The following is a 26,140-nucleotide window of genomic DNA, read 5'->3' as shown; positions in this document are numbered from 1 at the left end:
ATACTTTCAGTAGTATCATCATATAATCACATCTGTGTCAAAATAGCAATTAAAGACCCTAAGTTGAAGAGTATATCATCATCCCTATTTTTGCATTGGAGTTTAACTTCTATTAGTCATGTACATAAACTTACACAGCAGCTGTCACTAGGATGCAGGATCCTGTTGTACAATGCAATCTGTGGACACAGAACTTAAGTGTGGTTTTCTGCTTGAAAGAGGATATATCTAAGTATGAAACATGAAGGAGTTAGCATATAAAGATATACATGCAGAATATTGGCCAGCATTTTGGGAATAAAACGTACCTGTCAGCACACTAGGAGGACATTTTTTGTAAATAAGACGAGCACTTCTAAGCATGAATAATATTTATGAATGGGAAGTGGATTTTTCATTACATTAGCACACTAATTTCTAGAATCAGTCTATCCTTGACAAATTAACTCTCCTCTTTTATCACAGACATTTCTTTATTTTTTTTACTCTTATTTAGCTAGTTAATGCTTTGTTTTTGAGATGAAAACCACCTTCAGTTTGCCAATTTCGATGCATCCTCAGTTTGTGTGATTCAGAATTCCCATTCAGCACTCCCCTGTTTTTGTCTGACTTTCTCACTTTCAAGAGAGACCAATGTGCAGCCTGCCTGTTCAAGCAGGGTTTAGTTAACAGCACATGAATGAGATCTGGGCAGCAGAAGTTCCTTTCTTGTAGGTTCTTCATAGCTGCAGTTCAGTTAAATCCAAAGATCTTGGTGGATCCATTTTAGCAATCCAACTGCTAACTTTGCTAATTTTGCCAAATCTGTGATTAGATAGGTCTGTAGCAAGCAATACTGATCTAACTACAAAACCAAAAAAATGTGCTTGCTCATTTTATTTACAGATTATTTTTTTCTGCAACTTTTTTAAAAAATCAAACTTTTAATGTCTGAAACACAAATTTAATGCTAGTAAGCTCAAGAGTTAGGTCTAAACCCCTGCTTTCCCATTTCAGCTAGAATTCATTTCTGTGCTGAAGGCTCCGACAGTCCTTCAGCAAACTGACTTGCTTGTCAAGATGATGTGACAGCTGTCAATGATCGGCATAGACAGCCTTACTCGTTACAGCCTACAAACCCTTTGTTGTCAGGTGTTGCTCTGGTTGTTTGTTTGCAGATAGCATGCAAAAGGGAAGCCTAAAGATGGTAATGGCATTGTTGGGGATGTGTGGAATTATTTCTAAAATGAAAGGCAGCACAGGAAAACTGCACAAATGCTTTAAATTCTAATAGAAGAAGCCTGGCAACAGCAATTGAGAGGTGGCAGGCAGGTGGAAGGAGGCCTTTGAACAAAGTAACTTGTTCTTCATGTATTGGAGCTGGTAGATGGATGCTAATGTGGTCAAAATAAGTGAATTAAGAAAATTTAATTCAATAAAATTACCTTAAAGTCAAGCATGTACTTCTGAGTGTATGTAAACTTTACGACTTTGAAGCTTGCTATTTTGGGCCTCACAGAATTCCAGCATCTTGCAGCTGGAACATCTGAATTCATAATGTGTGAATTTTTGCACCTTTATGTAATTAATCAACTAAGGCCCAACTTTCCTATTACTGATTGAGCTTCAGGTGATAAATGGTGACATTTTCATTAATCCTCTTAATCGCAGCCTTTATTGCATAAGTGTGAAGCAAGGGAACAAAAGATAAACAATGCAAAGATTTATCAGACTTTCTATGTCTGAGGGGCATATTTCAGCAGCTAGAAATGTCAGCCACCTAGTATGGTGAGGCTGGGTGTACTGTAAGCTATGTGAGCTCCAAAAGGGAAATTGTCTTGGTTCAACATGGACTCCTCTTCATAATACACCCAGTTAACCTATTTGCTAATAGTGTAAAGACAGTTGATACAAGTGCAGTGGCAGTGACTTTTTTCTTGTATTACTGCAGAAACCAGATTTAGAAGTTTGTCAGAATATTAGAAATTGTGATAATTGTGATTCCATCTTACATCCCCCAAAGTCTCATATTTTTGATAGTACTGATCTGTAATGAGACAGTCACCTATAACAGAATAATTCTGAATGTGCTAAAAAAGGCACGTCATCAAAATGTTAACATAAGTTTACTAAAGCTTGTGGTTCTTAAATACCAAGTAGCTCTGTGAGTGTGTGTACTTGTTAGGGTTTGTTGGTTTGGTTTTTTTGTTTCCCTTGGAACATGGATGCTGGGCTATCTGGTGAAGGAGGAAGTTTATTCCTGTAAGTAGAGGTGCTGAATATTCTTTGCTCTATGTGACCCTCTATGCAAACTGTCAGAAGTGCATCTATCAGAGGATGTTATCCTTCTGTCAAATGATCTGGCCCCCATTAGGTCAAATTGGCCAATGGGATCTCGCGTTCTTGAGGACAGCGAAACATATCTATATGTATAATGTGTGTGTGTATATATATACATGCACGCATGCATAGAGAATAGGTTTGCATTAATTTCACCACTTTTGGAAACCAGATTTCTAGCCTAAAAGATAAAGTTTTGTTGTAAGTTGTTATTCCACAGGCTAAGAGAACTCAAGGGGCATATGGATGACAGGGAGGTGATTAGAGTCAGCCAACATGGGTTCACAAAGGGCAAATTGTGCCTGACTAATCTGGTGGCCTTCTACGATGGAGTGACTGTGGTGGTGAATAAGGGAAGAGCAACAGATATCACCTGTCTTGACTTCTGTAAGGCCTTCGACAGGGTCCCATACAACATCCTTATTGCTAAATTGGAGAGATAAGAGTTTGATGGATGGACTATTTGATGGGTAAGGAATTGGCTGGGTGGCTGCATCCAAAGACTTAGAGCCAACGGCTTACTGTCCAAATGGAGATCAGTAACAAGTGGTGTCCTTCAGGGGTCCGTATTGAGACTGGTACTGTTCAATATTTTTATTAATGACATTGACAGTGGGATTGAGTGCATCCTCAGCAAGTCTGTGGATGACACCAAGTTGGTGCAGTTGATGTGCTTGAGGGAGGGGATGCCATCCAGAGGGACCTTGACAGCCTTGAGGAGTAGGCCCATGTGAATCTCATAAAGTTCGATGAGACCAAGGGCAAAGTCCTGCACCTGGGTTGGGGCAATCACCAGTACCAGTATAGACTGGAGGATGAATTGATTGGGAGCAGCCCTACAGAAAAGGACTTGGGGATATAGGTAGATGAAAAATTAGGTATGAGTCTGCAGTGTGCGCTTGCAGCCCAGAAAGCCAACCGTATCCTGGGTTGCATAAAAAGAATTGTAACCAGCAGGTTGAGGGAAGTGATTCTTCCCCTCAACTCTGCTCTGGTGAGACCCCATCTAGACTACTGTGTTCAGCTCTGGGGCCCCCAAGTTAAGAAGGACATGGACCTGTTGGAGCAGATCCAGAGGAGGGCCACAAAGATGATCAGAGTGGAGCACCTCTCCTTATGAAGACAGGCTGAGAGAGTTGGGGTTGTTCAGCCTGGAGAAGAGGAGGCTCCGGGGAGACCTTAGAGCAGCCTTCCAGTACCTAAAGGGGACCTACAGGACAGCCAACAAGGGACTTTTTACAAGGGCATGTAGTGATAGGACAAGGGGTAATGGCTTTACACTGCAAGAGGGTAGATTTAGATTAGATGTAAGGCAGAAGTTCTCCACTGTGATGGTGGTGAGGCACTGGAACAGGTTGCCCAAGGAGGTTGTGGATGCCCCATCTTTGCTGGAAGTGTTCAAGGCCAGGTTGGATGGGGCTTTGAGCAACCTGGTCTAGTGGAAGGTGCCCCTGCCCACAGCAGGGGGGTTGGAACTAGGTGAGCTTTTAAGGTCCCTTCCAACCCAAAGCATTCTATGATTTTAAGAGTATTTTCTAGAGGATCAGGCAACATGTTTGTTGGCTCAATTTAATCACCCCTCTAGGAATCCTTCTGGGTATTTTACCACTGCCAAATGGCTTTTGAACTAGTATTTTGCCCCCTCATTGGCAGGGTGATGCTTTTTTTACAAGACTGTGTTAATAACGTGAATTCTTGAATACACTGAAATAACTGAAATGTTCTTGTTCTGAAATGCAATTTGTGAACAATACTTAAAGAAGCTACCTGTTATCTTGTATTTGAGGCAAGAAAACAAAAAGTAGGACAAATCCTTTCATAATACAGACTTAATACCATAAATAAAATTAAAAGAATAGTGGCTGAACTCTCCTTAAAAAAAAAGGGGGGGGGCAAGGAAACATACTGTGGGAAGTAATGGACTAGAATTTCTGATCACAAGGAAAGCAAGTGATCTTTGTTTAACAGGGAAGTTGGGTGTTTTTGGTTTTGACAGCTTGGCTGAGACAAAAGGCACATACTGTTAGGATATGTGTAATTCATTAGGGTGGTGTAATTAATCTTCTGTAGAAGGTCTTTAAAAGAAACTGAACAACAAACTCAAGCAATATGCAATAATGTCAACTCCAAGGAGATCACATTGCTCACATTTTAACATTGTTACATTAAACTGCTTTATAGTAAGTGTTGGCCCCAAAATACTGAGTTCATGACAAATTTCTAAAACTTTCATCTTCTCAAAAACACAGGCTGGTCTAGCTAGACACAAGGAATCTTCTTGCTAGACTCAGTAGGACAGAATTAAAGTAGCTAGGCACGTTTTCTCTTAATGAATTGTCCTCAGTCACACCACTATCAGCTCTCTTTTTACCCAACCGGTCCAGTAAAGGGACAGACAGACAGTAGTAGCCATATCTCATGTACTGTTGTGGTGGGAAGTTCAGATCACCATTCTGAGGTTTAGCTTAATTAACATGTACCCTGTCAGCCCTTTATTAGGAATCATTTATAGGTTATAATTCTAGACTTCCTTGCACAAGAGATTTGTTTCCTTTGAAACATATTAGTAACCCCCACATCTCATACTCTGTTTGTTGGACGGATGTCTACTGTGCGTTAGGATTGTTTCTCATCTCTGCATCGCTTTGCAGTGATTAATAGCGAATTCTTTTGCCCTTTTTCAAGGCCAGTGCGTACTGTAAACGAGATATAGTCTCCATAAGAGTTTTGTCAGTGAATGCAACGGGATCACAATCCTACACTTTGAATTCTATCCACATGCTTCAGGGTGAGCCCACACAATGCCTCAGACTGCATTGTATTCTGTAGTTTGGAAATCTGGATGATTTTATATATAAGTTTTGGTTGCAAGGCTTATCAACGGTTTTAAGTGTTTTCCTTTGTGATCAATTTTACCTTTCCTAGACCAGAGATCACATTGCAAAAATGACTCAAGGGTTTCTTATAAAATGTTTTATGAACCTTTAAACTCAATTAACGTGAAATAAAGACTTCCACTGACACAGAAAAATTTTATGTTGGTACATTTATTCCATATAAACTACAGTAGCTAGGAGACTACCTCCAGCTCCACTGCAGTTGGAATTCGCTGTCTATGGATGGCTTTCACAGCAGCTGCAGAGTGCAGCTCATGACACCATTCACAAAGCGAAGAAAAACTAATAAACCTGAGAAAAATTACGTAGCTATTCATTTAAGTGATAAAGGAACGGTAAAAATGAATGAGAAGATTAATTATATTTTTACAAGATATTTGAAATGTAGCCTATAGTGAATGCACAAGAATATACTATAATGCAGTAATGACATAATCTAATGCCTACGAATATACTGTGTGCCTGTGGCACAAATGAGATTTTTACCACTGGAGCAGTGTAACATTTATTTTGCTTTTACAAGACAACTTCGTTATCTAGTATACATACACGTGCTTCATTATGAGTGAATAATGGATTGCTTTACAGCCACTGCAAATACAATTGGCTTGAGCATTTCATAAAAAGCTTGCTAAGCGTGTTTACGGCCTTAAATTTCAATTTAAAATTTCAGTTCACTACGGAAAGTTTTTTGCATAGAGTTGTTATATACCCAGGCCTCATGCCCGTCCTGGATGTATTCATCGAGAAGTAAACAAAACCATTGGCAGTAGGAAATCACGGTGTTCAAACAGGCTTTTCACGAAGCTACTTTTTCAATGAAAAGGCTCTTTTCAGCTTTCCAGCCACGGGCCCTTCTGACCCGGCCGTCGGTATCGCAAGGGCCGGGCCGGGCCGGGCGCTGCCGCGCTCCGGTACAGGAGCGTCCCCGCGCGTCCCGGCGGCGAAGCGGCCGCCTCAGCCGCCCGCTGGGCGCCTTCCCGCCGCCCCAGCCCGGGCGGGGGACGGCTGGCTGCCGAGGCCCGGGCACCCATCCCTCAGGCTCGGTCCCATGTCGGCGCTGAGGGGGTGGGGACCCGCTCCCCCGGCTACAGACCAAGCCGGGAAGTGGCTGCGTGCGATAGGGCGGAGCGTGCGCCCCTCCTCGCGGCCGCCATTTCGCGCCTCTTTCGTCCCCCCCCCCCCCGGCCGCCATTTCGCGCCTCTGCTCCCCCCGGCAGCGCCCCGCCGCGATCCTTCTGGAAGGTTCCGCGGCCGTCCCGCGGTTGTGGCATGGCAGAGGGCTCCGAGGCGTCCAGGCGGTGTCTAGGGCGGGTGCTGGCCGGTAGGTTTGGTTGCACCTCTCTCTGTCTAGCTTTTAAGGTAGATTGTCAAACGTGCGTTTTCATCTTGTGGAAGAAGAATTCCACCGTTCCTGGTTGAGGCTTTTCTGAGTGCCGAGCTGCCGGGTGCTGAGGGGAAAACCGCATGGGCGGGCAGGGCGAGTCAGGCTGCTAAAAACTAGTAACATCGGTGTTTTTTCTTCCTTATCAAGTCGTCTGTGTTAAGAGGTGGTGTTTTCCTTCTGCAAGTGGTAAGCTCAACGGCCTTGTCGTTTCAAGGCCTAATGTTGTGCTCCGTAAAATCTGCAATATCAATCCATGAGGCAACAATAGAAAACAATATATTAAGAAGTACCTGTTTTCCTAGCTTGCCAAATTTTCAGTTTTTCGAGTTAGAATGTTTGGCTTTTTTTGAGAAGAAGGACTGCATTAAGCAATAGGGAGCTTTTGGGAGCACTTTTGGGACCAGCTGCTCACCAGTGGAAGCAAGGGGTATACAGTCCAGTTCAGAGGAGTGTTTTGGTCAGTATTTGTACTTAACTATTATGCATTATCCTTATGCTTAAAGCATAAGTGAGAGAGTGGTGAAGTAGTCCTTTTACTCCGGGTATTATTTTTTACAAGTCCTGTTCAGTGGAAGCAGGACAAGAGTAGACTAAAGGTCTTTACAGTAACACTGAAAACATTAAGGTATATTGTATGGTGTGTAACTCTGTGAGCCGAATGCATTTTTTGTTCATGGTAGATAAAAATTTATGCATCTGTGTTCTGTGATTGTTTCCTGTCTTGAATGAGGCTATATGAACAGCTGTACCTTGCTTTCTGGTAATCATTAAGGTAGTTTTCTCTACGAAGGTGTCTCTGATTTAGTCTGCTGTATTTTAATTCCAGGAAACAGCAGTTGTCAACACGTCAACTGTTGGAAAGCCTGCGGGGAAAAAATGAGTCATCCAATTAATTGTACAGTATAAAACCAAAGTCTTTTCTGAAAATAAGACTTTATCTTTTTTCCCTATGTGCAGGTGTGCTGTGAGGGTTGCATACCGTTTAGCACTGAATTGGTGTTATCCTGTACCAAAAGTTGGAGGGAGGCAGTTGGGTTGGAGAAGGATTCCAAGAATATTGAAAGAGAGACTTAACTCATGACAAGTTCTGAAATGGGACTTTTTCTTTCTGAAAAGCCAATATTTGTAAAGAATTCTTTAAACACATCTGATGTGTTTATTTCGGTGAGGTGGGAGGAGCTGGTGATTGTGCATCATGTAAGGTGCCTTAGACTCTCACCCACTTTCTTCAGTAAATTTCATCCTCTTTTTAAATTGGGAGATGGACCTTTTACTTGTTCTGGGAAGGCTTTCAAAGTGCTAGAATTAAGATATTGTCTCAAGCTGAGTATTTAAAAAGTCGGATGACACTTCCCCCCCCCCCCCTTTTTTTTTCCTCATGGACATCAGGAAAATGTCTTCCATGACAAAGCAATTTTTTTCCCTTTTGAGGAGAAGTCTTCTCAGGATTGACAATAAAGATATGCAGCTTTACACTATTTCCCATTTTTGTTACATACTCATTCTATCTATGTTTTAATTTGTATTTTCTTTATAGTACTAACCAATTTGTGTCATTAAGTTAGCAAATACTGAATTTGTTGATAACTCTGTTATTCCAGTTAACTAACCATGTATGCTGGTATACATGGTTGAATGGTTTTGTCCGTTTATTTTGCAGTGCTGATCTGGTTCAGTTAAATATCTAGAGAGGAAAACTGTGTTTCTGGAAAGTCAGTGACACCTTTTGGTGCAAACCCTAACCAAAGTTAGTGATAGTATTTGGGATTTTCACAAGTAAAGTGCATTTATAATCCTGTCCTATGCATTGGTATGTTTTAGTAGTCCTTTGGTTATTGCTGGTATCATTGATCTTCTGTTCAGTACTTTGCAGGGGAATAAAAAGTTGCTGGACTGATTTCGGGGTTGAGGATCTAAGATAGTCTTTTTGCTCTTAGCCCTGTGAACGAAAGGACAGCTCATGATCATGAAAATTTTTTTGTTGTCTCAAGAAGAGATTACTTTTTTAAGAGAAATTGGACATGCTGAATTATCTAGTATTCAGAGGATAAAGTTTCACTGTTTTTGGATGTCACATGCAATTTGTAACACAATACTGTGTCCTGCAGAAAACAAAGTAGGTACTATTAATGGTGGGTGAGCTACTTTATTTCTGGTAATACAGTGAATTGAATTTATATTACTGAATAAGCGTATGCTTGTATCTCTGTCTTGTTTCCTTTCAACTATGGAGAAGAAGATGTTCTTTTGGTGCTGAAGTGTTCATTTATGCTTCTAGGTAATGTGCATTAACATTCTGCATGTGAAATTTTATTCAGCTGTAGCTAACCCTCAATGTGTTACTGTTGACTCCATCATTATTCTCATCTTAGATTTGATTGTAAGTGCTCAAGCACTGTGCACATCTTTAATTCTGTACCAGTAGTTAATGATAGTTGGGAATGAATTAGAATATAGATTAACTGCTTTTTAGTGCAAAAAATAGATATTCCAGAAACCTGTACTGCTATATACTTTCTATATTGCCGAAGAAGGTGGTTGATATTAATGTTAGGTGTAAAATGAATTGCCATACTTTCTGCGGAGGCAAGTTCTGTGAAGGGGGCTGATCCCGAGATGGATTAAATTCTGAAGGTATGTTTTGTTGGCACCGATCTTTCATTTTCTATGATTATCTGTGGATTTGTTGGTGGTTCCCCCCCCCCCCCCCCCCCGCTCTTATATCATGATTTTTTGTTTTAAGTATTTGTGATATAGTATTTATTACATATCTGAGTTGTTGTTCTTTGTAACTTTCTAGAGTTGAATTCTGTTTTTCATGTATTATCAAATCAATTTATGCTCAGTATGATTGATGTTTTATTTATAAAAAGGTAAATCTGTAGCATGTATAACCAATCCAGCTGTTGCATCAGAACAATGTGCTTAAAGCACAACTGCTTTTGTAAAAGGATAAATACCTAATTTTTGTAGGGGACTGCCTCTATTTTGAACTCTTTCAAGAAATGTTAAACAAAGTGTGGTTTTGTTTCTCATTCAAAACCAATCATTTAAATCTTTTATTTCTCAGGTGTCCTACTTCTTCAAGGAATTAAAAACATTTACATTGAAGTGAAAGAATTTCTGGCATTGTAACTAAGTGATTATACTGCTGGAAAGAAGTCTGTTTCCTCTTCTGCTCCACTAATATTTATTAAGTGCTAAGTGAGAGCTGTGTGGTTTGTATTTTGTTAGCATATTGAGTCTTCTTAGCTCATGCTGATTTAAATAATAGAGGGTATGCATCTTGGAAGAAATATGCTGTATCTCCTGGGATAGATTTCCATCTCAGTTAACCAGTCAGAGGCAAAGAGGTGAAAGTTTCGATTCTGACAACAGGAAGAATCTTAAGATTTTTGCAGCTAGGGGAAACAAAGGTCACCCGACTATGCTTGGGTATTTGTATCACAAACCCATGTGTTATTTAGTCTAACAGAAAAATCCTTCAAATGAGCAATGGATAATTATTTCATAGAATATTTGAATAATGAGTAACAAGAAAATAAATGAGGATGTATTCATGCATATGTTTGGATCTTACCTTGCTTTATAGAGGAAAAGGGCCTGAAATCTTGAGTATTCTAATGACAGTTTATTATATTGTTGTATTTGCCTCTTTATTATTTAGGTGCAGGAGATAGAGGGTTTCATGTAGGGAGGAAAGGAAAAAAGAAATGTTCATGCAGAAAGAAAGAGATACTTGGAAATTTTACAGGCAACATAAATCTAACATATAACACCTCTGTCTACTGCTAAAATATATTTTTGTCTTTATACTGATATTTTCTTCCGTCTGCATGAAGAAAGAGGTAGGGGACAAGGCAGTAAAATGGTTGGGTTTTAGTCAGTTCTTTGCTTGTCCTATTCTCCTTTTCAGGTAGTTTTCTTTTATATTTCTGTACTTGTGTGGTACTGCTGGAAAGCCTTCTGTTGCTAACATTTCAGCAAACGGTGCTAAGGGAGAGGTTTCAGAAAGTAGTTTACATTTAAATCTTTCAGCTGCTGTTATGTTTGGGCTTGTGGAAGGACCTTTCTTCAGATATCAAAGGCCACTTTGCTGTTATTCCAGCAAATTAAGTCTGGTGCTGGTATGGATGGTACCTTTTTTTGAGAAACTGTCAGTGAGACGCAGGTCACGTCTATAGGCAGTTTCTGTTTAGTGGACTCTTCAGGTAACTCGGGTTGCCAGAGCACAAATGTAATCCAAATACAGTATCTTTTCTTTGGTTGTAACCAGGGCTCTGCTCACTGAGGTCTAGAGAGGGAATCATTAACTTAGTTCTTCAGCTGTCTTTACTGTGACCCAAAGCAGTGAGAGAAAGCTTAATGGGACTCTGCATCAAGCCTGACACCTTTACTGAAGAGGAAATTTTCTGAAATGTTACTGTGCAGAATTCTCCCTTACACGTGTGGTGTCTTTGCCTCAGAGTGTTTGTTTAATTTATTTTCCATTTTTGTTTTGGTTGAGGCCCAGTTTATTAAAACAATCTCCTAAATGAACTTGTATGAGTTAAGACTTGTCTGAGCACGTGGAACTTGAAATAAACTAGTTGTGGTGGGTTGTTCTAGATTTATGTTGGTTAAAAACAAAAAGAACAACCTAGTCCATTGGTATTCAAATACCCTTTATTATTTAATTACAAACATAACAATCTTTAGCATGCTTGACAAATTACAGGAAACATTTAAAGTTACCTAATACTCTGAGGAGTTTCTTCATGTTAACAAGGTAGTTGGTTACAGTTGAACAGGGGCAGTGATAAGCCTCCAGTGTACAAGGTAGAGCTAATTGTGTTGAATGAGTAGTGATTATGGCATTAATGGTGTACTATGTAATTCAGTTTTGCGAAAATGGGAGAGAGAGACATGTAAAATTAAGAGAAGTGCAAAAGGAACCAAAAGATGAGTGAAGAGGCTTGCACATATGTAGTGCCTCAGAGTAGTTAAATCAGGAGATTCAGGAATCTTTCTGGAAGAGTAGAAGATGAAAAGCTAAAAGAGACAGGGAAAGCAACATAATATATGTTACATGTATTTTTGAGTATAGTTTCTAACTTTATTCCCACTAAAGTAAAAATAATAAAAATTAAAGTAATATTGTACATTTTGACCTGAAGTGTCCTAAAGCTTTTTATAAACTGCAAAAATAACAAATAAACTCTGGCAGCAGTTTATAAATAGCTCAGTATTACTATTCAATTTGATGTGGAAAGAAATTAAGTTTTAGGGTAGAAAATGTGTTCAAAACCAAGCAACATTGTGATATTACTTTATTGCCCACTGGAGGTAAGTTTTCAGTCCACAGGAGTATGTTTTTTCACTCTAAACAAATATTCTAGTCAAGTTTTATTAAGCTCATAGAAATGCACAGTCATCATAAATGCATATAAAAATGCAGCAACGACTAGAAGACGTACGTACATCAATGTAGCCTTTTCCTTAAAAAAGTATAGAGTCATTATTTGTTGTTGCCCTTCTTAGTTTTTCCATGGCATTTTTTTGTATGAACAGTCATTTTCCTCAAAAGACTTTTTAAGGCTTCATGAATAAAGCTAGTGGTAGAAGCTAAGAACACTTAATAAACTTGTAGAAGATAGTTCAGTATACCACAAAATGAAAAGCAAAGAATACGTAAGTACCTTTTTTATTTATAGTTGGAGGAGAGCAGACTAACAGTTAGAAACAATTTACGTAGGGTTTCAAAAGCTATGTTGACTGCTGTAGTGCTGAAATTCAAATGTTATTCCCCAGTTCAGTATTCAGTTGCTCTCCTACAAATGAAATATCTTTTGAACCGTGATTACTTGGATTAATCTCTACCTCAATTAATTGCTTTATTGTATTTGTGTCCTGTCTCATCCCCCGTCCGTCCCCCCCAATTCTTTTGTTTGTATTTGGCGCTCATCTCTTTGGAGGTTACAAAGATAAAGGTTGATGGACCAGAAGGTCTTTGAAGCTTTGCCTTTTGTGAAACTTTGACAAAGCAAGGTCCTCATCTTGGTTTAGGTCTTTTTAACCCCCTATACTACAGTCATCATGTCAGTGACTGGTGAATTCATATACACATTAAAGTGACAGTGTATCTGGTTAGTGTTCTCAAGAGGTATGTGTCAGAAGTACTTGTGCTTGGTTTTGAGGAACACCAATAGGTTTTTGTTCTGATCATGATTACATGCATTTAGGAAAAAAAAAAAGACTGGCAGAATGACAGGATCAGTATTTTAAATTTTCTAGTAAAGACTGTATTTGAAATCTTGTGAAACACAAGTTAAATTTTCTTAAAATTTGAAACATGTCAGATTTTATTTTAGATATATCACTGTTTTTCCTTGTTTTTGAAATAATGGTAGAGCATTCATCATCGAAGGCTATACGTGCTCCCAGCATGGCCTTAAGAATTTCTATAGGGTTATCAGTGGAATTGGGTTGCCAGAGAGTTCTTCATGCTATGCTAAAACTTTTTAGAACAAACTTTGAGTTTACCCTGCAGTGTGGTGAAGGACCTTGTTAACTTTAGGGTAGGCAGAGCTTTGGGAGGTCTTTCCTCAGTGGAAAGAATTTCTTGACAGGAAGTATTTACTATGAACAATAGGAGGTCTTCACCAAGAAGAGGAAACACAAGTTTTATTGGAATTAACAACTTAGTCATACATAGGATATACTTAGTCATACTTAGTCATAACTTAGGATCCACGGTGTGAGTGCACTTGTGCGACCATATTCAAGGTAAAAAGCCTTCCATCTCAAAGAATTTTTGACAATAGTGCAAACTTGTTGATGTATAATCTATCTCAAACAGCCTCTAAATACTTCTTCCTTTTCCTTTCAGTTGTTAGATAAAGAGTAGGAACTGAAAAAGTTCATGCACACGTTTTCAGATAAAAGCTTTTCCAGTTGTGCTTTCTCCTAGATACACATGCATGCTCCATGTAATGTGTAAGTCACTAAAAGGAATATGGTTAGTTGATTTTTTTTTTTTTTTAAACTGATTGCATCTAATATATGCAGGTCTTATTCTTCAACAGTTTCTAGCCTGACAAGTTGGTGGCTCACCAAATTCTAAAGAGAAGAACCCCCTCCCCCAATAAAGAAAGGCAAACCCTCAGTCAGCAGTAAAAAATAAAAACAAGTTAAAGTGCCTGCAAGAAGCTCGTTTAATAACTTCAGGAATATGAAAGAAATGTGCATTGGCATATGTTTTGTTTACAGGTAATGGGCATCAAATAATACAGTCTTTGGTGCCTTCATAATCTAAAAATCCATCAGGCTAATGGAGTATTTTATCTACTGTCAGTGCTGCACTTATGTGCTCAGTTCAGAGTCTTCCTCTTCCCACTGCACCTTAATTAGTGTATTAATTGATGTTGCTAAAACTCATTATGGATGGTTTGTTCACTGTTCTTTATGTTTTCAAATAAGACCTGTGTAACTGCTTTTGTAGTACTATCTTGGAAATGTTTGGAGAGAATGATTACTAATAGACATGTTGCATTGAGTAGTACAAGTTGAACAAATATGCTTTTTTCACGTGGTTAAAAAAAAAAAAGGTTGAAAAACTTGATGGCTTAAACTTCTGTTAGAGCTGATTTCAATCAGACCAGTCTCCAAGAAAGCTTTGTCTTTGTCCTGACAAACTTTGCTCTTCAGAAAGAATGATTTTCTGACTGAGAGGAATCATTGGCTCTTCATTTTGCAATTTCATTTCTTTTTGAAGTTGCAGTGTGCTTGGGCTTGAACTCCCTTTAAGGGAAGCTAGTCACTTTCAGAGAATACAAAAAAAAAAAAGTGATGTATTTGTGTAGCTTATATTGCTTAGGGGAGAAATGGCAGTAATAAAGGATTTTTGCTATTTGAGAAACCTTCAGGATGTGCATGATGCTTTCAGAAAAGTAAGGGGATAGGTGTTCTCTGAGCTAGGGCTTGATTTTCGAATGGGTTGTAGGCATTTAGTATTGATGAAACTGCTTGTCATCCTTATTAGTAACGTTACAGCTTCGAAAGAGACTTCAGGTTCTCAAATCCCCTGCCCTATGCTTGGAAACATTACACATGCACACACCCCCCGCCCTGTTTGACTTTCATTTGATTTCTTTGGATTATTGTATTTTGGATTTGTGTTAAGGAGATCTTTTCAGGAGCTGGTGAGGAAAATACTAACATTGAGTGTACTGATGCTTGAGACCATGCTAATGATGTACTGTAATCTGGATTGTCTTTTGGGTGGAACAGATGTAAACCTAATCACCTACTGAGATTGAACGCTTTTTCTTATGCATAAGCTACATGTAGAAAAGTCATGCCACTTATATGCCAGGAGAAGAAGATTCTACACATTTTCTAATGGAAACAAAAGATTTGCTAATGTCGATCAAGATGAAAGGCAAATGACTAAATTCACTGTTGGTGTAGCACTGTAGTATGAATTCCAAATACCCAGCAGAAATGTAACACAATAAATGTATTTATTCTAAAGTAGCCAAATACTACTTTCTTTAACTTTATTGATTTTTAAAAGACATCTGATGTAAATAATACAGACCTCTGTTTGTTTGTTGTTGTAAAGTGGCTTAGCATAAATTCCTAATGCTTATATCCTTAGTTTGCTGCTTGTGCAGTGAGAATACTGTTACGGATTGGGCCATCACCAGGGAATACTTAGAGCTGAGGAATCAGGAGGGGAAGTGTAAGTTCAGAAATAGTTTTCCCTCAATGTATATAAAAAACCCCTATGGCTGTTGACTTCAAATAAAAGAATACTTGTGGATTAAGAGATCCTTCCCAACCTAAATCTGTTTTGTCAGAGAAGAGCCATGCTTTATTACTGTTCTAATCTTCAATGTGATCTGGTAACATACACATAATTTGTCCCCAGGTGCTGATCTCCTACATCGAGCCATTGGCACAGCTTGGTTTAGAATTCATTCTCCTATTTTGAGCAGAGGGTTGGACTGCATGGTCTCTGGAAACCTCTTCCAACCTAAATTAATATTCTGTGACACAGTTTATGTCAAGGACTGGATTTGTACTGAGATGTTTCAGCCAGTGCAACTGGGAAACGGGATGAAAAATTATTTTAAGGTGTCTCTGTATCTGCCTTGCACATCAAGACAGGGACAAAAAATTTGTTGCTTACAGCAGAGAACTCAATCTTAAAACTGTTACTGATAAACACGAGCTATGTATCGCACATGTTTGCAGTGGATCCCAAGAAATTAAAAGTAGAGCTTTTCTGGAAACTGTGAAATGAAGTTGGAAAACCTGAGGAACCTTATGGCAAAGAGAAAAAGCTGCTGAGAGTATTTATTTTGTCCTAGTGGAATGGCTTGTATTGCCTATTCTTTTTTTTTTTTTTTTTTTTTTAACCTTTGAAATGTTACTGCTTTAGGCATTGAGGAGCTCTTTAAGAAATAGATCAATAATATTTGCACTGAGCCTTGTAGAGTGTTTCTTTCTATATATGGATGGTGTATTAATGCAGTGTTACATTCACTGCACTGGGATACACAAGCAGTTTAGTGACTGGGGCAAAGAAATTAAAATATTCAAACCAATGTGAATTAGTTGTTGTAACCAATATTGAAAAATCCTGACCTTCGATCCAAAGAAAAATAACTGATTTTTTTGGAGGGGAGGGAATAGTGTCTTTTAGACTTGTGTTATGATGATACCAAATGATATGATGATAGAGATATCTGTAGGTAACTTAAAGCTGAAGAGTCAGGAGGGGAAGCATAGGATCAAACCCCATTTTTCTCAAATATTACATTAAAAAAACTCATGGCAGTTTACTTCAAATAAAAGAGAATACAGCTTGAGTGCATCTATGAAAATCAGATTTCTTCAGTCTTAAACCTTATTTTTTATGTGGACAAGATAACACATCACACAGGAGGGGAACCAGTGAGTTGTATTGGAATACCAGAAATAGGTTTATAAAGTATTTATAGGTAGGCACAGGTGTACATGGAGGGCCATGCATTCTAGCCCTCATCCTCTTCAGAAAGTGTCTGTCTTAGTCCCTTCTGAATTTTGCATAGGAAAAGTAATTACTTTGGCTATGCACTTACTAATTCCTTGTAATTATTTACATCATTTAAGTTAAGAATAATAAAAATGTTTGGTAATAGATCATTATTGAACTATTGTTCTTTCTTAGAAATAGTGTCCTAAAATGTTGATAAATTAAGATTTGCTTTTATTTTGCAGCAGCTGGAGTGTAGAACTCATTGCATGAGTTTCGAATAATTACAAATTAACTGTGCATATCTATGTTTATATCTATTTTGGTATTTGCAGCACTACAGAGGTCTATTTCTCAGGAAGTTCTTGATCTACATTAATATTGCTGTGGTAGATATGTAATACAGCTACTTCAGTGAAGGCTGTGAAGACTTAACAAGTGCGTAGTAGTTTATGTGAGGACATTATATCACTTCAGTAGAATGAAAAGTTCTACTGGATCATAGTATCCCAGCCCATCTTGTGCCTTTGTCAAGCCTGTCTGTTAGAGCCTGTTGATGCTGAGTTGCAGTGAGCTGAAGTGAGTGCTCTTTATCCTTCATACCTTCAAACTTGTTGAACTGTGGAGTGTTACGGAAAAGCTTTTTTTCTTTAAAGGAAGCTAGGATGCTGTATCTCCATGGTGTTTAGTGAAGTAAAACAGAAAATAGACTTGTTCTTTCACAGATTTCAAGTTTCCTTATACATTTTCAGTGTAAGTTGCACTGGTCTGACTATTTCAGTAGAAAATCGTACCACTGATAAAAATAATGATCTGTGGATAGCTCAGGGTGTAAATTGTTCTGTGTTTCATTACAACAAGTCAAGGCAAATGTTATTTGACCTTTAAGGTCTTAAAAGTAAGTTCAAAAAAAATTAAACGCTGGACATAGTTTGAAGAGCTCTGAAAAATTACAGGTATGATCACAAGCAATCTAGCTGAAGCCTTAGGATCTTACTTTGAAATTTCCTGATGTTACCTAAACATCGCTCTGCAGCTATTAGGTGCTGAACCTAAACTGGGGAGAGGTCATGACATTCCTTGTTACTGTCACTCGTTTCCACAGCTCCCCCCCGCCCCGCCCCCCCCCCCCCATGTTTCCTTGTTCAGATGTGTTCTTTGACAAATTAATTTCCCCAAATAATGAAGGTTTTGTAGCAGAGTTTTTTGGCAAGTTTGAGAGTCTGGGGCTGAATGCTTGCTTACAGAACTTTTGTTTGTTTATTTAAGGTTGCTAATCTTGCTTGTTCATTGTCAACAAATGAAGATGGAATGAAAATTGTCCAAATGGCAGCTAATCACATAGAGACTTTGTGCCCACAGGTATGACTTTTTCCATTAATTCCCATTACAGTGCACTGAGCATACACTGTATTTTTGTCCCACAACACGGATGTTTAGTCATGCTCCTTCAGTCTAAATTCACATTCCGTTCACGCAGCTTAGCGTAGTAAATGGAAACCAAATGATAAATCAAGGGCAAATAGTTAATTTGTTTATTTTTTCTTAGTGGTTAACATAGGAATTGTTAATAATCTATATTAATTGGGAGTTTTAAAAAGCTGTAAAAATTGCAATTGAAGAAACATGCTGCTCTGTTTCTGAAATTAAACCTGATTGAATGAGGAGTTAACATGGTAGGCAAATTGGGAAGATTTATACTCTTAGAAAGCAATATATATATTTTTACCTTTAACTTGAAACACTGTTACCACTTGATTCGGTTTTTGTGTATGTGAATGTTAAAGTGTAAATTCTTCTGATTATCACCAATTCAGAAGCTTGAGCTTTTGTCTTAAGCAAATCAATGAAAAACAGCACAGCTACAGATGAATTTTTGGTACTTAATATCTTACAAAAAGTGTATTCACTCTGTATTAGTCACATTTAGAATTACAGAGATAAAAAATTCTCCAGTTACATCTGTTTAGAGCAAAGATTTTACTGGTTTGTGTGAATCTGATCTGAGTGTTTCAGCCTTGAGGCTGCATAATTTCAATATCATTAGTTCTTTGAAGAACACTAGAGTTTACACAGTGGCCTAAATATTCTTACCCTTTTGTGTGTTTGAATGCTAAATGTAGTTGAAATAGGTGAAGAGCAAATATTAATAATATGTTCAGTTACAAACTTGAAGAGTCAGTTTTATGCCTGCTGAGTAAATGCAAGACTTGAAGAAAAAGAAACTTCTATCAAGGAGTTGTCATATTCTGAAAATATCAGAGATCAGTGTTTTCTCTTGAATCACTGAGTTTCAATGTCTGTTTTTATAACTTCTACAGTTCTGTGTTTCACATCCCACTCTATTTGATTTAATGTGTTACTGGTTTTGGAAGAAGATTGCTGGCTTGTAAAAATAATTCATGAATAGCTTCTTCCAGCTTCTTTGTTTCTCCAGAGGTACAAGTGCACCTTTCTAATACATTATTATGCATCCAGTTGTAGCTTCTTAATTGAAAACCAACACTTCCAGTATTGCATCTGATACCAGAAACTCCTAAAATCTAATTTTGACTAAAATATTGATTTTCTCCACAGCCATTTAAGTTGCTAGGGTTTTGATTTCCTATAGTAAAATGGCAGTTTCTTGTTTGGGTCGTCCCCCCCCCCCCCCCCCCCCCCCTTTTTTTAACCTTGAGGTAAACCAGGGGTGAGCGAGTTGATGATTACAGATGTGTCTAAACAGAGAATGTAGTATGCACATGATAAGATCATATTACTATTAACGGTGTGTTCATTGTGCAGGATTTGCTGCTTTCTTAAATAAGGACCATTCCCTGCAAAAGCAGTTGGCATTTTACCTAAGTAAGAAATAGCAGAATAAGGCTCCTGCATTTTTCAGTAAATCAGATTATGCTATATCATTTAAAAATTCTCCACAGGGAAAATAATTCTCTCTTAAAATCCCTGCAGGGCATATCAATTAGAGTTTGGAATGGGGAAATTTCCATGTAGAACTCCCCAATGTTTTTAAATCTTTAGAGTAAAAAAAATGGGATTTTACGTGCTCTGAAAAATACATTTCTTGAAAGGAACCGTGTGGTTGGGATTGAAATCTGAAATGGTTGAATTAAAACAGAAAAAAACCCAACCCACTAAAAAAACCCTACACACCCTGCAATGCCCCTAAACACACTAACCAAAAAGCCAGCAGTGAAAACAACACCTAGAGAAAACACCTTGGAGTCTTGGGAGTTCTGTAGATTTGACCAGCGAAACTTCCCATGTAGCACTGGGGAAAAGCCAGATACAGAATTGTCAAACCCTGGAGGAAAGCCTTTTATTTGTTAGAATTCATAGATGTGTTTATGTTATATTAATTATACTGTACTGTAGTTAAAATATAGAGGGTTGATTCTGAACTCTGACCATATTTTATTTCTCAAGTGAGATTATTAGCAAATATTTTGACTGTTCAATAAATGAAATAAGCTAGGCATGTATGTTAGAGCTGATACAAAACACGTAATACCTGTTGTTCCTGAAATTTCATGAATACTTCATGAGAAATGAATTTTAAGAATATTTAATGTTAAATCAATAATAATGAATAGAATAAAGAAGTAAAGAGCTGCTAGCATATGTTTTGATGAAGGAAGAATTATTTGTGTTCATGTTAATAGCTTTTGGTTGGGAGAATTTTCTTGAACGTTGTCAGGTGGGCAAAATCTACAATGTCACTTCTTCCATGTGGGAGTCCCTGTTACTTTCCTAGTGTGCAGATAAAATCATGACCTCATCAAATGCATGAGAAAGAAAGAAAAGGAAAAGAACCCACAAAAGCAAACAAACTTCCATTTTTGAACAGCAAGGATATATATCTGTAGAGCTGTTTTGCTAATGCAGATCTTGGGATTGTTACCCTTATGCTTCAGTTCAGTGGCATGTTCGAAGAAGTGTCTGTTTCCTATAATAGTCCTGTGGAATAGGCAAAGATACCTAATAGAGAGTAAACCTGTCAATATAGAGGTGGAAAGATATCCTAAATGTAGGAAACCAGAGATTAGCAGACAAGGATCTGGCTTCTCCGTCTAAATTCTTGATAGTTTTTTATGTTTGCACAGGATAATCAGCTCTCATGTGGTTCAACAAGTATGTCTCGGATGCCAGGCCAACAAGAGGAGGAACAAGGGAGAAAAGACCCAGAAAAACCTGTGTGTTTTTGTATAAGGAGGATCTAGCCTGTTATTTGACCTGGCTTCTGTGTTAGTACTGGGTCCTGTTTCCTTACCTACATTAAGGTAGGTGTGTGGTTTTGCTGGGTTGGTGAGCTCTCCTGAGGGATAAGCTTGAGGAATAAGGATGCTGTCTGCAACAGGCTGTGAAGGAGGGAGGAGTTGAGAAGGAAGCCATTGATCAGCTTTTAGATGGAGTTGAAGACCTTTGGTCTGTGATTTAACCTGGGATAAGGATACAGTGTTGGGCAAGAGCAGAGAAGCAAGATTGAACAGTAGCTGAGGTAGGTGACAGTGTTTCTCTGCTCTGAAAGTGACGTTTGTCAGAAACACACACAGTGGAGGTGCTGTGATGCACATAATGAGAGATAAGGACGTTTTCCTCCCTGAGGGAGTGGAAACCAGGGAGTGCCAAGAGCATTAATGCAAATATATCCTGAGCTGATATTTTTGAGGTGAAGAATGACCTTGAGCCTAAAGCTGGAACAGATGTTTCAAAGTGGAGATCAGAAGTGGCTAGTCTCAAGGGAGCAGCTGGGAAGAGCTTCAGCATGTCAAAGGGCTCTGGCTAGAGCCTTTTTATTAACGTAAAGATCCCTGGAGAGTTTTAAGGAGCAGGAGGTTTGGGCTTCTTTTGGAAGAACCATAGCTGAAAAAGCAAATTTTGGGCTCATTTCTTTGAAGATGAGATCTTTGTAGAGCTTGCTGCTAGTTACCAAAATGGCGCAGGGTGATTAGTTCTGCAGTGGGCCACGTCCATTTTGGTACATCATGCAAGGAAGCAAAATGCAGGAAGAAGACATGAATGTTCATAGTTTAGCTTAATCTTTATTTGGTGATAAATAGACTTTTAAAAATCATTCAATCCCATGCAGTATTTTTATCCAATATTTTAAAAAAGACAAGGTATGCACTGGTATAGCCAGAACCTGCGGTCTTAGTATTTTTAGTGAGTTCTGTTTTTCTCGTAAGTATTGAGAGACGGATGGAAGCCATCTAGTTATAAAGCTATTAGGTGAGAAGGAAATCTATGTAACAGGAAATCCATTAGAGGTTGAGTTGCTCTTTGTGTTTAAAAAATAAAAATGGAGATGAGGGAAAATAGCCTTAGGAAAAATAAAAGTGTGCATCTTGAGCAATTTTAAATGTCTATGAAGCTGTCACCTCATTTCTCTTGTTAATTTGCACCTACCAGGAATATATGAGAACCTAAAGCAGATATTACAGCATATTTCCGAACTAGTTCCTAAGTTGCTGGAGGAAGTTTGCAAAGACATAAAAGTCCTTCTTTATAGCTAGCTATTGTTGATCCAAAATGTATTATGTGGAAGATGCTGATTCAATGGATGTGAAATGCACGCTGAGCCGCTTAAATTGGCGGTCACTTCTGATGTGAAGCGTACATGCTCAGATAGCGATTATGGTTCTGAGAATGTTGTCTGCCTCAGTCTTATCTTTGTATTCAAGCTGCTGGAGCCATTGGCTAAAAAGTAGTGGCTGTTACACATCACTGTGTACATGTGATGAAGAGCAAGTGCCTTGTGGTAGGCGAAAAACTTTGTCACAAGCAAGACAGAGTTACAACCCATAGTAGATTTGGGTACTAGGGTTTATTTAAGAACCAGGGAGATCAATTTTTACCCTGCTTCCTGATACCACATGGTCACTCATTTGTTTTCCCCACAGTGTTGTTTTCACTAGGTCTCAACTTTCCTTCCTAGCAGGGAGATGGCTGCTAGTCCAGGAAAATGGGGCAGAAAGTTATGATGGTTTTGTCCTGTACATCTGCTTGCAGTCAGCTGTCTTGGGCCTTACTGTGCAATGTTCCTGGGGTCTCCCAGTGTTTGTCTCCACAGATTTTCCTGTCCTCCAGGATCTTTCCTTACTTCTGGGACTGTTTCTCCAGCCAGGATCTTAGTCAGCCTTTTTTTGGGGCCCCTAAAGACTTGATTTTTCCCGATCTAAGTGTGTATGCAGAAGTATGAAGTATGATATGCCTCCTAATTGGTGGCTCTGGTCTGTGTCTCTTTATTAATTGGACAACTCGGGACACGTCAGCTTTGTTTAGTTGAGGTGTTAACAGAATTTAAAATGAGCACATACCAGTTGCAGCTAGCTAGTACCAGGCTTGAGCTCAGGAGTTCAGACATTCCTCTTCCCCTGCCCCAGTTTTCTGCTGCCTGTAAGTGTTCACAATTTAAACTATTTTTTTGCCTCCCATAGCCCTACACCATTCTTAAGGAACCATTTGGAAGTAGGGGAGGTGAGCAAGTGGACCTTCAATGACAGAGCCTCAGCTACACAGCCACTATAAGACCTCATGGCTCTCAGGCATTCAAGTGGATTAGCATGGTTGACTCCTGTGGCAGGATATGATGCCAAGGGACCTTACAGCTTGCTTTGAAAAAGGGCAACTTGCAGTACAGACTCGGCTGTCCAATAAAACTGCACATCATGCTGTGCCCATTATATGAGGAGGCTGAGGACCAAGACTAATGTGGTAGAATTTGTCTAGTGAAATATTTATTGTTGCTTAGATGGAAGCTGGCTTCCTCTTAGTCCTTGGCACTTTATCTAAGGGCATGTTTCTTCTGAGAACCATGGAGTATGGTTCTGTATTCTCTCACGTGCTGGTGTAACATCAGTAGAGGCTAGTGTTTTGCCTTGATGACTAATTATTGAGGAAAAGTATGAATGGCAAGATGTTATTTTTAAAATAAATTACGTGCTTCTAACATGTCTTGGCTTTCAGTTCCACCACTGGCGTATGTGGAATGTCTCAGTTTGAAAAGAGGTATTTGAGAATTGATACGGTTTTGATTTATTTGTTTTGTAGTTGTAGTTGATGCGTTAGGTCTCTTGATGCCTATACTGCCTCGATGCCTCTAACCTTAAAATTGTTCTACAGTGGAGTGCCCAATTTTAGGTGGTGTTTGGTACCTGTGATAGCATTTCTTCCCTGCCCTGCTTGTTCAGAACTTTTTACTGACAAAGAATAAAATGTTTATTGTCAGTAAGCTTTGCGTCACAGGCTTTACTCTTACCTATTCATACTGGTTTACTGAGTTTGTAGTGTTCAGCAAATGGGTATCTGAGTGTTTTTGGTTTCTCCCTTACCCAATTTTTCCTTCAGTAGAAATGTCTTCTGTAGTTCTTTTAGTGCCCATACTTCCCATCCCCTCCCACCCTTATTTACTTTGTACATCTGTACCTACAGTTCCTCTTACACCTTAGCAAAATACTATGCAAGAAGTTAAGTTGGTGTGCTTGGAAACAGAGGCAACAGGCATCAGTTTGTTAGTCCTGTTCCTACAACACTTCCAGTTCAGCTGTGAGGAAGAAGCTGTAACAAACACCAAAAAGCTAATTAGGATCTAACTAAATTCATAATTCTCTAAGTATATGAAAAGGAGTGAGAAATGCAGAATGGTTGAGGTTAGACTTCAGTAACATGTAGTGATGACACATAACAGCAGACTGAGTTTTGAGATCTTGCAAAAACCTTCTGAGAATACCTCACACCAGATTTCTGACAACTTTTAAAATGGGAGAATTATATTGTTACAAAATATTCATATTGAAAGATCTGATTAAAAAAAAAAAAGTGTGTCTCTGTTAGATTCCATGCTTATGAAGCTAAACTGCCTCTTAAAAGAAAATGCTTTGCTGTTTCACTCCTACTTCAGTTATTAGGGACACATGAACTGACTTCATTGGGCCCCATAATTTGCTACTCTTTGTCCAAATTCCGTTAAAAGAGTCCATCTTCTATTTAGGCTCCTAAATTCACTGACCAAAATATAAGAAACTGTTTATTATTTCTGTTGTTCTCAGTTCTATTTACAGGGGAGCTCAAATCACATGATTTCATTCATTAACTCCCGCACAACTTCATGGGGGATTTGGGAGAGAGACCCCGGTCAGCCTTTGTGATAGGTTAGAAAGGATGCAAGGCGTTTCAGTGTGTTCCCACTCTTGAAGGATGTCTCAGAAATTTCCAGTGCTTATGTTTAAATTTCAAAGCATAAAAATATATGTATGCTCTCATCTTTCCTCACTCTAAAAACTCCCAGGCAAAAGACGAATGTTCCCATCATACTTCTTTTGCTTCTTCCCTGAAAACAGCCCTGCTAGCATTCTGCTCTAAATCAGGCTGACTATTATTTTGGTTTGCAGTGTGTTAGGGCCTGTTTTGGATGTCTGGCGTTCTGGGGTTTGTTTTGCTAAGATGTAATTTTTCTTTCAATATAGAATTCAATGCAGAAATTACATAAAACACAGAATTACTGCTTTTTAAATGGGGGCTCTCACCTTTCCCACAGAAAGAACTCTGACTAAGAATGTTTAATGTATGCAAAAGCATCTGGTAAGCATCCTATCTCAGTGCATGTTTCAGCACTTTAACAATTCAAATCAAAATGTTTATTTCTATGCAGGTGTATCTGTCATCTTTTAAATAATTGTTTGGATTATGCTATTTAATACCCTTCAGTAAAATCACACTGCAAAAATCTGCTGTTGGTAAATGCTTAATAAAATGGCCAGCTCCCAAAATGGAGTTTAGACATGGCCAACAGTCAAAAGTCCTGCTGACAACTGTCTCTGAAGACAGCTACCGCTGTTCTACAACCCTCCCAGTCATAGACTGGAACAGACAATGTGTGGTATGTATTGACCTGTATTACCTGAGCACTGATCTCTAGCATACTTAGTGTATGGTATCTTGGGTTCATTGTTGCAGTAGGTTTTTATTTTTTATATTTGCTGTTCTTTCCCCTCCGACAATGCTTCTTAAAAAAAATTATATTAATGAAAAGAGCATAACGCTTGGCACATTTGTGGAAGATACTGCTCTAATTCTCAGTGCCATCCTTTCCTGCTGCTTGGAACTTAACATGCTGTTAGTTATTTTTAATATTGCTTGGTACGCGATATATAACTAAAGATAGAAGCTGAATTTTTGGCTGTGTGACTTTGTAAAGATAGCAGTGTGGTAGTTTGAGTAACATGGAGAGCTATTAGGGTAAGCAAGAGACTGAGCTGATCAGTGGGAATACATTTATACAGGTCATATTTCCAGGCCATTCAAATACTGATCTGACAGCTGTCTTTAAGATTTTATATTTGGGTTGTCCACCATAATTCATCTGTTTTTTTTCAATGCCAACGTGACTGGAACTGACTGCTGTATTTTGGTATTACAGATCTGCTTTTCTGTTGACAGCTGTACCTGCAGTGAGGAGAATGGCAAAAAATGCCAAGACTCCTTGCAAGAAACCAGCTGCTGCAGCCTTCCTTTCTTTGAATTTTAGTAATTTCAGCA

General features: G+C 38.6%; 1 protein-coding gene across 3 annotated transcripts in view; it reads left to right on the top strand.

Moving 5' to 3' along the window:
- CTNNA3 (catenin alpha 3) overlaps positions 1-26,140 on the top strand; it is a 541,251-nt gene that overhangs the window by 316,755 nt on the left and 198,356 nt on the right. For 2 of the 3 annotated variants that reach the window (XM_075025291.1, XM_075025290.1), the window contains exon 10: positions 17,873-17,965. The exons of the other annotated variant lie outside the window; for it this stretch is intronic. In XM_075025291.1, the coding sequence (XP_074881392.1) occupies positions 17,873-17,965 (93 nt within the window). The remainder of the gene's footprint in view (positions 1-17,872; positions 17,966-26,140) is intronic. 3 annotated transcript variants of the gene reach the window in all.

Source organism: Buteo buteo, chromosome 4 (genome assembly GCF_964188355.1).
Source record: "Buteo buteo chromosome 4, bButBut1.hap1.1, whole genome shotgun sequence".
Taxonomy (NCBI): Eukaryota; Metazoa; Chordata; class Aves; order Accipitriformes; family Accipitridae; genus Buteo; species Buteo buteo.
This window is presented reverse-complemented; position numbering and strand designations above follow the sequence as displayed.